Here is a 15,286-nt window from a genome sequence, read left to right as displayed (position 1 = left end):
ACGCCTGCCTACCGGCCATCTACTGGAGCTCCTAAAAATGGTGATTACTGTCCATGTGTTATACACGCCCACCTTTTATAGTGAAGTCACCGTTTACCACCCAGCAGCTTGTTCAGGGTGTCGCCCCGAGTCCTCTGATGATATTTTACTCTCCTGTTCTCTGAGCTCACCCACAGAACATGTTGGATGCCCGTTGGCATCATCCGAGCAGCTCGTTAACACACAGTGTACTGCTGGGACAGAAAATGGGCCTGGCACAAAAATAGAAGTGTTCCCCATCAGTTTTGAACTTGTAAAGACACGCTGTATAAATGTTCTGGAAGACTGCATGCATTTGTGCTTGCTGCAGGCAAAGTTTGTTTTAATGGCAGGGAAATCAACAGGAAAAACCGGTCCATCAAACCATAAACCCGCCCCACACATTGACCAGCTTGTAGGGCACTGCTTCATTTCCTGATAGGCCAGTCCAACCCTGATAACACATCGATGTATTAAACTCTGCATCTGCAAATCGAACACTGATTTGTGAACAGGGCTTCATTTTGTGATGACATCAGATATGCTAAACAGTCAAATCACAAAACTTATATTCGCAGGAGGTAACAAAATTCTATGTCGGGACCGGAGGCGAGGATTATGCTGTACTTTCTTCTCTTTTTATTACAGCACACAACAAAGACTTCATTTCCAATCAACAGTCCAGGACACCTTGACAGTCCCTTGTTGGTGTTACAACTTCCTCGTTCTTCGCAGCTCCAGCAACCGAGCTAAGTACCTCCAGAATCTTGGCAATTATTTTGCTATATTACAGTTATTTGTGGTGATTTTTCCTGGTATTTTGTGGCGCTTCGAGTACCCTTATATTTCACATGTGGGAACGCTTGTCTCTCCTCCACGACCGCTTTCTCCCAATGATTCATGCTTCGGTGCTCAGGGGCAGACGCGATGTGGTCCGCCAGCCACTAGAGAGCGCCGCATGCAGAGCGCGAGTAGGGCATCTCATTTCCAGGTCTCATGTTTCAGCGTGCTAATTCCGATCGTATCACTCGGAAAGTAACAGCCTGGCTGGAAGAGTGACTGAGCAATTGCATCAGTGATTGCCTTTTGCTCCTCATGCCTGGAGCATTATGCCCCATACTGGGTATGTATAATTTGAGCATGCCCATATCAATCAATCAATCAATCAATCACAAAATTTGTAAAGCGCACTACATACCCGAGAGGGTTTCAAGGCGCTGAGGGGGGGGGGGGGGCAGGGGGGGGTGCTGCTGCTATTGGTCGAAGAGCCAGGTCTTGAGTTGTCTCCTGAAGGTCAGCAGGTCTTCGGTCTGTTGCAGGTAGAGGGGGAGGGTGTTCCAGGTCTTGGCCGCGCGATGGGAGAAGGATCTGCCTCAGTAAGTAGTTCTCCGGATGCGAGGAATCGTGGCCAGGGCGTGGTCGGCGGAGCGGAGTTTCCTGTTGGGTACGTAGAAGGAGAGTCGACTGTTGAGATAGGCTGGGCCGGTGTTGTGGAGAGCTTTGTGTGCGTGGGTCAGGAGCTTGAAGGAGATTCTTTTGTCGACGGAGAGCCAGTGCAGGTTCCTTAGGTGGGGGGTGGTGTGGTCGCGGCGCGGGACGTCGAGGATCAGGTGTGCAGAGGCATTCTGGATCCTCTGTAGTCTGCTGATGTGCTTGGACGAGGCTCCGGCGTAGAGGGCGTTTTCGTAGTCGAGTCGGTCTTTACACCCACTCAGTCTCTGGTGTTTCTTGGTTTTGTGGTGGACTCAGTACAAGCCACACTCAGCCTTCCCGCGAGGAAGATGAACAAGATCAGACACGAGCTGCGCCGTATGGCAGCCAAACCATCTACCTTCCTACATCAGATCGCTAGGGTGGTGGGACCTTTGTCATCCTTGATCCAGGCCATTCTTCTCGGGGCCTCTCCACTATTGAGCCCTGCAACGGCTCAAAATTTTTCACCTCCGGAGGGGACTCACATATTTCAGATGGTCCTGGTAACGGAGGAAGCCCAGGAGGTAATACAGTGGGGGCTTGCCAACATGGAGGCGTGGAACAGCCAGGCAATATTCGTCTCCCTCTCGGATCTAGTCGTAGAATCCGATGCCAGCGGCATGGGCTGGGGTGCGAGGTGTGGAGACTTCTCCACCAGAGGACGATGGTCCTCTCAAGAAAAAACTATGCACATCAACTGCCTCGATCTCCTGGCAAGCTCATCTGTGGTCAAGTGGTGGACCAGGGACCAAGTGAAATGCTGTGTCTTACTGATGATGCAGTGCCCAACATAAATCATCTAGGGGGTAGTTGATCCAGGACCCTATCTGACCTGGCCAGAAACTTCTGGCACTACTGTCTCTTGTATCAGGTTTCTATGACAGCAGAACACCTTCCGGGAAAGTCCAACCAAGTAGCCGATTGGCACTCTCGGCACTTGAAGGAAGCGAGTCTCTGGCAGTCGCATCCAAAGGTCTTCCAAAACCCTCAGGCCAAGTGGGGCCCATTCTCAGTGGACTTCTTTGTGTTGCGCCTGGACCATCAACTTCTCAAGGTTTTTCAGTTGGCAGCTGGATCCCGAGATGGTAGCCATGGGTGCTTTTCCTCCAGAGCAGGCATCAGGAGTCATTTGTGATGATAATGCGCCTCTCACCACAGGTACGTAGAGAGAAGGTGGACTTATTGTTGGTGACCCGATTTGGAGATCTCAAGTCTGGTATCTGGCTCCAATGGAACTTTCTTGGGATTCTCCAATCCCTCTATCCCTCTTTCCGGATCTCCTCCGGTATCCAGAGAGGAATTGCCATCATTTAGTGTTGGAGTGGTCTCTACCTCTTATGGCATGGAGGATTACAGGGAATGCTGGAAAGTCCATGGACTTTCGAGACATGCTGCATCTCTCCTCTCAAAGGCATGGGCTGACAGCACCATCAAGGAAGGAGTTATCAGCCAAACTGGCTACCTTATAATGCCTGATCTCATGTCGAATGTTATTGGATGTCAGAACACTGGACATTACGGGTAGAGTATTCACCCTGGATGGTGCTACTTTACATATTTCTCAACGTACAAAATGTAATTCTAGTGTGGTCTCCTCCCCTTCTTTACCATATTCCTCAAAGTTGTTTTGTAGTGAGGTGCTTAAAAAAACTATGAGGCTATGACAGCAGATATCTGCCCCCATGGTGAGGTAACTTTTGATCGATCTCTGGCAGGCATTTCAGGCATTCTCCCAACCTCCCATCACTGGACGGGTTTGATTGGCTATGCATGAAGCCGGCATTGACATTAAGATATTTGGGACCCACTCTGTTAGAGGGGCCATGTCTTTGAGAGCATTTGCTCTTGGGGCTCACCTGGAAGATATTCTTAATGCAGCGGACTGGTCTTCAGATTCCACCTCAAGAGGTTTTACTTTGAGCCAGTCCCTAGCATGGCATTGCTGGTTGTGGAGAAGCTTTGAACAAGCATAATCCTCGCCTCCGGTCCTGACATAGAATGAAAAATGTCCTAGCTAGTGTAGCAGAAGGTATCAACTCTATTAAGGACGATCAGGCGAGGATTAACCCACCCTTTATTGCATATAGTTGCACCCACCCTGGGATGAGACAGTCTTCATAAAGGTGGGTATTATTGTGCTTTACTTCTGGTAGTATTTTGTTTATATCCGATTGATGCATAATGTGCTCACGTTTGTTTTTGGATTTCGTGTAACCTGTCTTGAATTTGCAGGTATGGATGTTCATTCGCTTATGTTTATTTTCTTTCAGGATCTGATGGGTCTAAACAAGACTGTAGAGGTTGTTAGTCTGTTTCGGTTGCCGGAAGAAAGAGGAGGTGGCAACATCAACGAGGGAGAATCAAGGGGTCCTGGACTCCTGATAGTACACTGATTTACTGTTTAACTGTTGGCCTTTTCCCTAGGTGTTACTGTAAATGAAGTCTTTGTTGTGTTTACTTGCATGCTGTGCTAAAAAGTAAAGAAAATACAGCATAATCCTTGCCTCCACGTCCTTAATAAAATTTAAACTTTCCGTTATGATAGCTAGGACATTTTTCACACCCAGACACACTAACGTTAATGAGGCAGGAGGCATTTTGCTACTCCCAGTTCATGGCAGCAAAAGCTGGGATGGAGGCATGCGAGGGACAGCAGACCCATTCTCTACATGTAGGCTTTTTTCTTTTTTTAATCACCCATGTACTTAAAAGACACAGGTACTGCTTTTAAAAATGTTGCATTTACTGGTCCCCTGGACTGCTGCATGCGGTCCGCACAGCCGAGCCACAATTCTCAATGGGGAAGCTGTAACGCATTTCTCCTTTGTAAATTTGTTATCACCCCACGTTATGTGTTGGTAACTTATCTGTGGTTTGTTACCGCAATTGCGATTAGAAACTATTGATGAATTGCTTTCTAAATCGCAAATAGGAGGGGGATGCCTCTTTCAGTGGCGTAGGAAGGGGGGTTCGGTGGGTGCGGGCCGCCCCGGGTGTCATTACTGAGGGGGTGACAAACACATATTTTTGCCATTTTGGCAAGCCGGGGGTGACAAGTGTCATCACTGAGGGGGGTGACAAAATGGGAAAAACATGTGTTTTAAACACATTTTTATTGCCATTTTGCCAAGCCGGGAGTGACAAGAAATGTTCCGCACCGGGTACCACCTGACCTTGCTATTACACTGGCCGCTTTTACACCCTGCTGCTAACTACAATTCCTAATGCATAACAAAAGCACTTTTGTGAGTTGCAAGGTGGCTTTTGCACTGTGCACAAACGTGTTTTGTAGTTGCAAACCCAGTCACTTTGCGAAGCACAGGCCTTGCAAATGCGAAATGGTTGGCCATCAGGCCGGAATTTTGGATTGTTTACAACAGCACATATTGGTTTCTCTTTTCTTTGCTGTCGGTCTTGTGAATATTACCACATAAGAAGCGGAAAACACGCTTTGCTGGGGAACACGCTGTAAATACTTCTGAAGTTTAAAAGTCGTTCTTCTGGACATCATGGAGGTTTAGATGGACAGGCTGGGGCTGAAGTTTTACTCTTTCAGTTGAGTACCCCGTGAGGGTTCTTGTTTTATCCTTGGTAGCAGTGTGGCAATGCGCCTTTCTTTGAATTTAGATTTAAAATGTATATTTATTTTCATAAAGCCACGTAAATGCCCCCTCATTACTTTGGCTGCCATCTTCTGTACTACATTCGATTACTGGAGGTCGCACTTCAGCAGTCGAAAAACCCTTGTTTCCTTGATCACTCCCCATATCTCACACAGTCTAATTATTTCCGCCACGGGAATCTGGTTCTTAGTATCGCCTAGAGTTCCATTTTCCAGGGTATCTTTGAAAAACAACTGCAGTTTCTGATTGAACAATTCCAACCCATTTATCTACTATGGTTCATTGAAGGGCCCCAATTTCCAAACACCAAATGCGTACATTCAGAGGAAGTTGTCAGCTGCATAGGCAAAACCCCTCTTGATACCCAATTTCCTAAAGTCCCCCAGACAACTTACTTTACTAGGGTAAATAAGCCAAAGCAGCTCCAGAACGGTGTTGAAGGGACACACTCCCAGCAATGGTTGGCTACTGCAGGGACACTCCACCAATAGAAATGCTCGCCGTGGCGCAAACCCCAGGGCCCCCCCAAGGCCACACAGCAACAGCAGAGGCCACTGGTAGAGGCAGCGCTGTCCAATAATGGCATAGAGCAGCAAAGGTGATGTAGGCCCACCACACCCCATGGGAAAATCCCGTGGGGCACGAGCAGGCCTGCGGAGGGGTTAGTTCAGGAGTCCGGCGAGTTGGGGCACAGAGCTCCAGGAAATTACCATAGCCGGAGTCCACAGCCTTAAGAAAAGGAGAGCCCAGTCTCCGTGCACCCAACTCAGTGTCACCTCCAGGCTGCACGCTCTGCGGCCATCTGAAGGTCTGGGCAGGACTGGCAGGATAACAGGTGCCCAAGCAGGAGGAGGGAAGCACAGGCTAGGCCAGTGGCAAGGGGAGAAAGGCCTCCCACACGCACTTCTTTCCGACCGTGGCTCAAAAAGGAGAACTGTGACGGCAAGGAACCACTCCCCGAAACCAGTCCTCGTAGTTCGGGGAAGACTGGTTCCCTCCACCAGGGCTGCCTCAGCACCGCACTGCCGACAGCAGGTGCCCTCTCAGGAAGCTCTCCGGAGCTGAAAGTCCCAACCCCAGCTGGGGCGCCAGCGTGATCGGAGGCTTCCGTTCGCCGCCACTGCAAGCCCAGGCCTCAGTGTCCGATGGCCAATTCTCGGGCTCCCCTGCAGTAGCAGCACCCACGAGGGCAGCAAATCAGTCAGCGGAGCCTTGGGATGTCAGATCAGCTGGACCCTCGCCTGATAAATGCCGGTTATTGCTCCGGCCAGCAGAGCCTCCTCAAAAGGTGGCCAGCTTGTGGCCGGGCTAGCTCCACCCCCAAAATATTATGTTATTTTTAATTGGAAAGGGCATAGCTATTTCAGATGACTGCCTGCTGATAAGTGGTGTGTATGAGTTAGCCTGAGTAATAGAGGCAAGTGGAATCAAATTTTGGATGCCCGTGCCTGCCAGGCACAAGGTGGAAGGTGAGAACTGTGCTCTAAGACAATGAAAATGTATTGCCTGCATTCCTGTACCCGAAGGAAGGAGAGCCAGACACTGAATTGAGGAGGATGGAAACAGGGCTTCCTTTAGAAATTTCATGAGGCCCTTTGTTAGCAAGGCGCTGCTGATTAGATAGCCTATGTATTGCCATTTGGTGAAGATAAAGGTGATGCGTGGGACTTTCCACTCTGTTGTGAGAGAGGAGGAAGTTTCAAAGTGAGGCCATCCTTTTTGTCTGTCCTTGATTACTCCCTCAGTTGGGCTGAGGGCAGCCAGGTGCAGAATGGTGCTCCATGTTTAAGACAGCCCCAGTGCTTGCTACCTGCTGTGAGAAGCATAACTCCATTAAAAGGTTTGGTCTGGAGAGCAATTAAGGGAGGAGACTAGAAAAAAGATCTACCCTTAACTGGACCCGAACCACCCTGCTGTGTTCCAAATCCTTTATGCTCCTCAAAGTACTTAAAGGATTGCTGTGCTACCAGGGCAGGTTTTGGCCTGCCAGCCAGCCTCACAGAAATGGGGGGGAGGGGCAGCGGCATCACCTTAAGTCTTTACTTTCAGTTGCAAGAGCTATAGATCTACCCAGAAGCACTTAAAAGCCTGCCTGCCCCCTGAGAAGGGGAGGGGTCTACCTGACACTGCAGGAGGACAGACAGGAGGCGAGTGTCCCAGTACTTCTCTGGTGGCTGTGAGATGTCCAGTGAGAAATGAAAACACAAGAGTGAATTCAGGGACTGTAACATTCTGTTCATCGTCTGCCCATTCGGGGCTGCAACGGCATGATTGCAGTATGTCCTGACGTAGACTACAAGTGTGCGATTGCCGTAGGCCTGGATGAGGGCTGCACCTGCACAACTGCTGTGCTGTACCTGGCTGATGAGCCCTTATCAGGGCAAAACTAGTTATAGGTTGCTTATGTTCTGGTTCAGGGAGGACCTGGCCTGGCAGTTCGGGGTGGAATGTTCCCATTGGAGCGAGGTCAAGACTGATTTGCATATGGCTAAGTCCACACTGAGGTGGCATGGTGTGCAAAATAATGATGGACTGGTAAGTGACCCAATTACCACTCGTAGGTTTGACTTTGTACTAGTTCCAATGTATTTCTACACCCTCATCTTGAGGAGCTTGTATGTCCAACTGTTCTTGGCTTTGTAACAAACTAACTAAACTCATAGTTCAGTGGAACTGTAATGATTGATTGGCTAACGATTTTCCTCCCCTCCACACTTTGATGCAGAGAAAAAGCGACATCGGACTAGGGTAGAGTAAATTTAGAACGTGGAACCCTGCTCCTTCACCCCCTCCCAATCCCCAAGATACTGTTTGGAGGACTTTCTTGTGAACTATTGCATGTTTCCAAGAACATATTGGGTTCTGCTTAATGTGTAAGATCTGGTAATTGAGCATACGACTTTTTGCCCGAATCAGACTTAACAAATGCAACTGAACTGACTGCGCGGAAAAGTTTGCTTGTGATTATAGTGTGTTGCAGAAACAGATAAGTATTTTTTCTTTTAAACAGTAAAGCTTTTATGGCTGTGTCTAAAACGACATATCATTGTGTTACTGTTCCTCTAACATAAACAATTGCCTTGTGTTTTGTAGTTTTCCCCGGTTTTTGGTCATCCCTACCTGGCTAGCTGTAAAATGGACTAAACTTTCAGACTCACTGAATGGAAAGTCTTCTGGGGTGAAGGGTTCGACTGAGCATTTTATTTTTTCAGCCTACTGTACATGACAAGCTGCCAGAAGTGAACCTATTTTCAGGTGGAAATGCTTCTGAGACAAGTATTTTTTTCCTGGTTGTTTACATTAGGGATCTGTGATACACTTCTGGCATATTACTGCTACTAAGAGCAAGTTCGTGCAGCTACCTACTGCTGGCGCCTCTTCCAGTGTATTGTTTAATGCTGCTAACTTTGTCTACTAGGAAAGATATGCCAAATATTACTTGATGACTCTTATTTATTCTAGAATATCAATCGCTTGTTTTCTTTGGCAGGCCATCGCTGTCAAGGCGACGAGAACACTGATCCCTCTAGGGTTGAACATTTTGAGGGTGGGGAGGAGAAAGGGGTACACAGTAAGGGCCGCCACAAATGTATATTTGAGGCATGTGTTCCTAACACAGGAATAATATTTGTTCCCCTTAAGTGATTAGGCGTTTGTTCAATGTGGCACATTGTGGAACTGAACCGACGGTGCTATGTAGTGTGGGAACACAGAGATTGTTAAAGATTTCCTATTGATAAAAAAATCAAGTAATGGAGGTCTTTTACAGCAGAGTGCAGTGATGTGGCATGACAAGACTGTCCTGTGTGTAAGGAAAGGGAATGATGTGAGAATGTGGTGATGCATGGAGTGAAGCCTCCGTGTTGATTACATTTGGAAGGCAGGGACTTCATACAAGGATCAAGATTCCCCCCCCCCTCCCCCCCCTGGGAGGTAAGTTCTTTATTCCATGTTCGGCCCTTAGGTTGTAGTCATAGCAACAAGTCCTGTTAGGGCTGCATTCTCCCTCCACATGTAATACTCGCAGGACGAGTCAGACAACAGACTTCACTACATCCTCCTCTCTCTTTACACCCAGGACAAGCATCAAATCGATTAAACAAACAAACTCCGACAACTAAACAACCGTCTTCCAGAAGCAACGGACACATTACCACAATGACAATACACTCCATCACACTCTCTTGCACACTGAATAGTGCAGCCTTAAAATGCTGCTAGCTTTGATCATGCCTTCTCAGTTGTGGATGGGGAATTTGTTTTCCGAAACGCACAAAGTACAGAGGGTGAGAGGAAGAACACTCTTCGACCTCCCGCTCAATAATCGAATATCACAAAAAGAAGAGGGATTAAAAAGTTACGTGGAGATGAATAAGTGTGTGGGAATGCACCAATTTTATAAAACTGCCCTCACACACAGCAAGCTGTGTCATGATTCATCATAGGGCTGCTACCACACCTCCGCGCCATCCAAACGCTGGAGGTGGAGCAATAGGGGGGGAAAGACAATACAACACACAATGTAGAGTGGAACCAAAGGTGAGCTAATGGTGCAGAACAAGTGATAGTAAGATATATAAAACTGATACCGGGAAATCCTTATTCCAATTTTAATATTAGGTGCCCAGTTCAGAATTTAAAAGAACAAAAACATGGGTGAATTTGCTTTCCGCCCATGCCTTGGCTTCTGTACTGAGGCTGTCAATATGGATGAAATGGCTTGTGTGTTCATTCTGTTTTGTAAAATGGACAGCCTTTCCCTAGAAAGCTCGATTATGATCATCAAATGCACTCATACAGGACTTTGACTAACCCCCTTGACGGTAATGAAGTTTGACCTTTGTTGAACTGTGTCAATCATTACCCTAGCTGAGCCACATGTACGTTTACATTTATTCTTGCCCAGGTGTGAACTTTTAAATATTTCCATCCTTTAAACTGTGCCCCAACTGTGGAAGTTTGATACAGTGTTCTATGTGTCATTCTTAACCTACAAGGTGATCAAACGTGTTTTTTCTCATTTTTTTGTCTTTGTTTCTACATTTCAGTTTTAGTATATGGCATCCATGTACGTCCAGGGCACAGAGGATAGGTAAGATTAGCAGTGGGAAGCTAGGCGTCTAAGGGCATAATGGTTTTAATGTCATTTAAGTTATCTCATCCTAGTCAGACACAAGGATTTCCAATATTCAAAAAGAACTGGTACTTAGTGGCGGATTGTAATTGAAGCATGAGGGGACAGGCGTTCTGCACACAGACACTCGCCCATCTACATTCACCCTCAATCACACCCCTATGTATTCACAAGCATACCTTTTCACAAATACACATACATTCAAATATATGCACACATATCAAAAAATAAAATATAAATAACTCACAGGCTGCAGCAGAGATCTCGGCATCAAGGTTCCTGCAAGATTGGGACGGACTGCTGCCTCCTCTCACTGGCTGCCCTAATGTTGGCCAGGGAGAGAAGGCGATAGTTCCTACTTCGTCACAGAGTGGAATGGGATCAGTGAGACTTGCTGACCCCACCCCACTATGATGAAACGTCAATAATAAACACTTGGCCCTGGGCACTTCATGGCTAAAAACTGGAGTGCCCTGGACTGAGGCAATCAGTGACCCTCACGCCCCTCCCCTCATCATGAGGGTGAGGTCCGCCTATATGCACTGGCAATAAGGGTGCTGCAGCACCCCAACAAGAATCATGTTTGAGTTCAGAAGGTGAATGATCAATAAAGATGCCTTTACATTTTGTGTTTATCCTGTCACATTTACTCTGCCAGTATGTCAGACTGTGCTTTGTGAAATATTGCTGCTTTTTTCTCTGACTGCAAAGTGACAGGATTTTGTAAAAGCGAACTTGGTGACAATCTTGCAGGGTTAGAGAAAGTGAAAGTGAAGACTGTGGATGTCAGATTTTTCCAATACATAACATTTGAATACCTATAAATTAACAATACACATATTTCAAAATCAATCAGCAGTTAGGAAAGCCCAAATAAAGCACACTTTTTGTAATTCCAAATTGTGATGGAAACAAAGATTTTAATAGAATCAAAAACAAATCAAGACGCTTTACTTGGTGATGCACAAATGATTTTCTCTTAAACCAAATTTTCACGCATAATTGTTTGTGCGCTATGTAGTTTTACCAGTAAAATTTCATGTCTGTGGAAATTTAGTGGCCATTTTAATTGAAAATATGTTGTTGATAAATGGCAGTGTGCAATCACACCAGTGCACCAAAATGGGCTACAGGCTTCCTACTACACCCTTACCACTCTCCTGTTGAGAGAACAGTCGCATTTGCTACACCTGTTCTACGTGTGGAGCTTGTATTTTCTACGTCCCTGTGACTTCAGTGGTATAACATTAATGGAAGCACCCTCACTATGAAAATTGTTCCAGCATCACTGGGTCCTCCAAGTACTTTGCCAGGCTGAAGAGGTCACGCTTGCAGGCTTTGACATCTTCAGCCCGGCAAAGTTCCGCTCAGGTAGCTAGTTCTAGTGCCTGGCTGTCTGACCTGAACATAATGAGTGCCTGCTAGGCTGACATTTCCTCAGCTTGACAGACACTCTTCCTGTTGGCCAAAAGGTGTGGGTGTATGGCCCCTCAAGGGCTGGCTGCTGCTTATTCTGTTATGTAAACAGAGAAATGATGTCCACCGTTATTTCTTTATATGTTGAAAGAAGTGTATGAGGCCACTGGCAATGAGCTACTATTGCATATACAAGGGAATCTACAGACAAGTGGTTACCTAGTCCTCTGTCTCCAACGATCAGAGATAACAACATAGAGAGAGGAAAACACACACACACACACACCACACCACACCACCCCCCCACACCCCCAGTGCACATAATGTAATTGAAATAATATTTTGAAAACAACTGATGTGCTAGTATGTTCTATTGTACAAGTTTTAAACTTCTAAAGGATGATGCTAGGATCTTTATCAGGAGAGGTGATTAAAGGTAAATGATTATCTAAATTAATAATCCTTTGCATCCAGAGGAACCCGTACTGTGTTCCTGGTTTATGGGCTTGTCTCATGAGGAGCTAAGTGAGTTTACTGGCTGGGGATGGCTACATTTAATTCTTTTTACTTCAGTGATCCGGCTGCCATATTTGAAAGCACAATGTAGATTGTAATAAAAAAAAGTCTCCAAAACAAAATTGGGGGAGTTCCTAGTAGTGCCTGGTTTACCAAAAATATTACTTTTTTTACTTGAAAAATATTGAGCTCGATTCTGGAAATGGCAACGGAAAGTGGCCTGTTGAACATCCCAGAAGTGTGAAGAGGACTGATTTGTGGTGCTTCTAATGCATGATTCTTAGGTCATGATGTTAGGACAGCTGCTATGCAAGCAGGAAGGTATTTGCATGGCGCATAAATAGTAAAAACGGATTATTTTGCATCATGCCCACCACCACCTCTGTAAGCATACACTGAGATCGAATGGACACACACTCATCGCCAGAGAGAAAAGGCTGATCCTGTGGAATACCGCAGGACTAACTGGTGGGAGTGGGACCGTATTGTCCTAATGATACCTGATGTGTGCTTCCACCTAAAAAGGATGTAACTCAATCGAGGACTTAGTAGTTTATTGCAACAATTGTACATTATACCTACAAAAGTGGTGGATAAGTATTTCATGATCCACTGTATCAAAAACTGCTGGTAGATCACATAATATCAGGGTGGTTGCATTGCTATTGTTCATTCTTCAGGCGTAAGCTGTCCACAGCTGCCAGCATGAGTATGTCAGTACTGTGATGAGTACTTCATTCAATTCTATAGACAAATACAGCATCTTCCAGCATTAATGCAGCCGAGGACAGATGGGTAAGTATACCATAGTGGCCAGTGAAGCAGAGTCAAGCTCAGGTTTTTTTGAGTGTACCTGTTTTAAAAAAAAGTAGAAATGGCGTGAGAGCGGAGTTAACGATTTCCAGTAAAGTTAGAAAAAGATTAACCTTTACTATGGAGAGAATTTTAACCAGAATGGACTCTGAGAGCTTGATCTGCCCCTTATTATTAACTGCTACACTGAATGAAGCTCCAAAAGATGAAAAGATGACCGCTATTATTTCTTGAGGAGGTGAATGATAAAAAAACTGAGAATTGAAAAAAGAGGCCTTTACAATAGTCTCGAATTTTCTGGACTTAAAAAAGACTGAGAAGACAAGAAATCATTTTTTTTTTGTAATCTTAGATAACTCATGAGTGAGTTTTAAAAACCTCTTTTGATTGTTTCCTGCTTTGAGAATAAGCTCAGAGTAAACATTGTTTTGCCGCTTTGATAGCCAATGTATAATGATTATGGCAAGTTTTCAAGGAGGCATCATAAGAAAGCATGTTACCCTTTTCTTTAAGACATTGAGATAATCATTAAACTAGGGTGCATCATTTCCAGGTGGATGTGCACATGTGATTAGGGAGAATGTTAATGCTCACAGGGCATTAAAGTCAGTTGCATAAATGGACTAACTCATTGCCCCGTGCAGTATGCGGTCACGGGGAGGAGCAGAATATGAATGACACTTGAACAGTCAGAAGAAGGTTTGCCCAAAGGTCTTTTATGCACGTAGAATGGTTAATATATATATTTTTTTATAAGGCCATGGCAGACAACCCTACCTGCCAGTCCCTTCTAAGATGTTCTAGAAATGAGTAGCTGAGTGTAAATATTCTGCCCCTAAGGTATGTCAAAGCAGATATCTAACACCAAAGCCCTTGCCTACTATGCTAATATGTATGCTTCCCTGTATCCGAATACCTGTGTGCAAGCATTAGCACAGTGTAATTGTAATCCAGTCTTCAAAACATACTGACATTAACATTGGGGTTTTCACAATAGATAAGTCAGACCTATTGTCTATCAGGTCTACAGCCTTGATCTGTGGCTTGTCACAATAACCAACTCAGTCATTCTTTGTTGAGCATAAGCCTTCCCACATCGGCAGAGAGTGCAATACTGGCACTCTTTTTGAGTGGGCACACAGCTTCTGTGTGATCAAAACCCTGTACTCAAGGAATTGACTTTTGAGCACAGCCAAAGCCTTTCTCTTGTGAGCCATACAATTACTAATATGTACTAACTTATAGTTAACAAGACTGCATGCATCCCTTTTAAAATAACAAGTGTTCTGAAAGGACATCTATTCTACCCGTAGGGTTTGTCACAGGAGTAACCCACACCGAAACCCTTGCTTACTATGGTAATCTTTGAGCTATCTTGTAACAACATGCCTGTTTAGACACTTAACACAGTGTAATGACAATCCACCCTTAAAGGCCTATTGACTTTTATGTGAGTTTTTTTTTTATTTGTCATGCCTGCCTTTGCTGTAACTTTTCATAATGAACAGATCAGAATTATAGCCTTAATCAATGGTGTGTTACCATAACCAATTCAGTGCTATGTTGAGCATCCCACAAAGCAAAAAGTGCAATACACGCACTCTTTTTCAGCGGGAGCACACAACTTCTGCCCAATGAAAATCTGTACTTAAGTTGATCACTATTTGGGCGGAGCCAAAGCCCCTCCTTCAGCATTTCTTCTTAAAGCTCTTTTTTCTATTGATCATTTAAGGTATGGGGAGAGATGGGTGAGTCGGGAGGGAGCAGAGAAAAGAGCATTGTGTGAGATGAAGACCGAAAACATGTATTCCCACAAAGTGCGAAATAATTGATCAAAAAATAGTTCCATTACATCATCAGTGGAAGGCTACGCCCTAGCCAATCAACAACAAGGCTAAACAAGCTATGCGCCTGGGAGGTACCAACGCAGAATAGGGAGGAAATCCATCCATTAAAGGCACGACAAGGCTGACCCTCGCTCACTGTCTGCGATAGAAACTTGAAGCTGTTTATTGGGAGACCACAAAAAAGTCATAATAGCTGCCTGTACGTGAACACGTGGAAAACATAAAAGAGGCGATCTACTACTATTGTTCACAGTGTTTGTTGCAGTCTGATCAATCGTGGAAAAAGTCAAGAAAAACGTAAATAATGCAGCAAAATACCCCATAATCAGTGGAGTTTATCGGAGAACTTGTTGTGCCCTTGCACATATTTCTCCAGGCGATGTGTATCTCTCTAATAGCTTGCGCTGATAAGATCTTTATTGTAAGAGCCTGCTGGAAACGCAGAC

General features: G+C 45.3%; 1 protein-coding gene across 2 annotated transcripts in view; it reads left to right on the top strand.

Annotated features, from left to right (window-relative positions):
- The window catches only part of ATXN10 (ataxin 10), an 842,223-nt gene that overhangs the window by 715,048 nt on the left and 111,889 nt on the right, over positions 1-15,286 (top strand). Inside the window, exon 10 of one of the 2 annotated variants that reach the window (XM_085652422.1) lies at positions 667-995. The exons of the other annotated variant lie outside the window; for it this stretch is intronic. Within the exon in view, the coding sequence (XP_085508548.1) occupies positions 667-771 (105 nt within the window). The 3' untranslated portion in view covers positions 772-995. Of the gene's footprint in view, positions 1-666; positions 996-15,286 lie in introns of those variants that run through there. 2 annotated transcript variants of the gene reach the window in all.

This window comes from Triturus cristatus, chromosome 4_1, assembly GCF_964204655.1.
Source record: "Triturus cristatus chromosome 4_1, aTriCri1.1, whole genome shotgun sequence".
Taxonomy (NCBI): Eukaryota; Metazoa; Chordata; class Amphibia; order Caudata; family Salamandridae; genus Triturus; species Triturus cristatus.
This window is presented reverse-complemented; position numbering and strand designations above follow the sequence as displayed.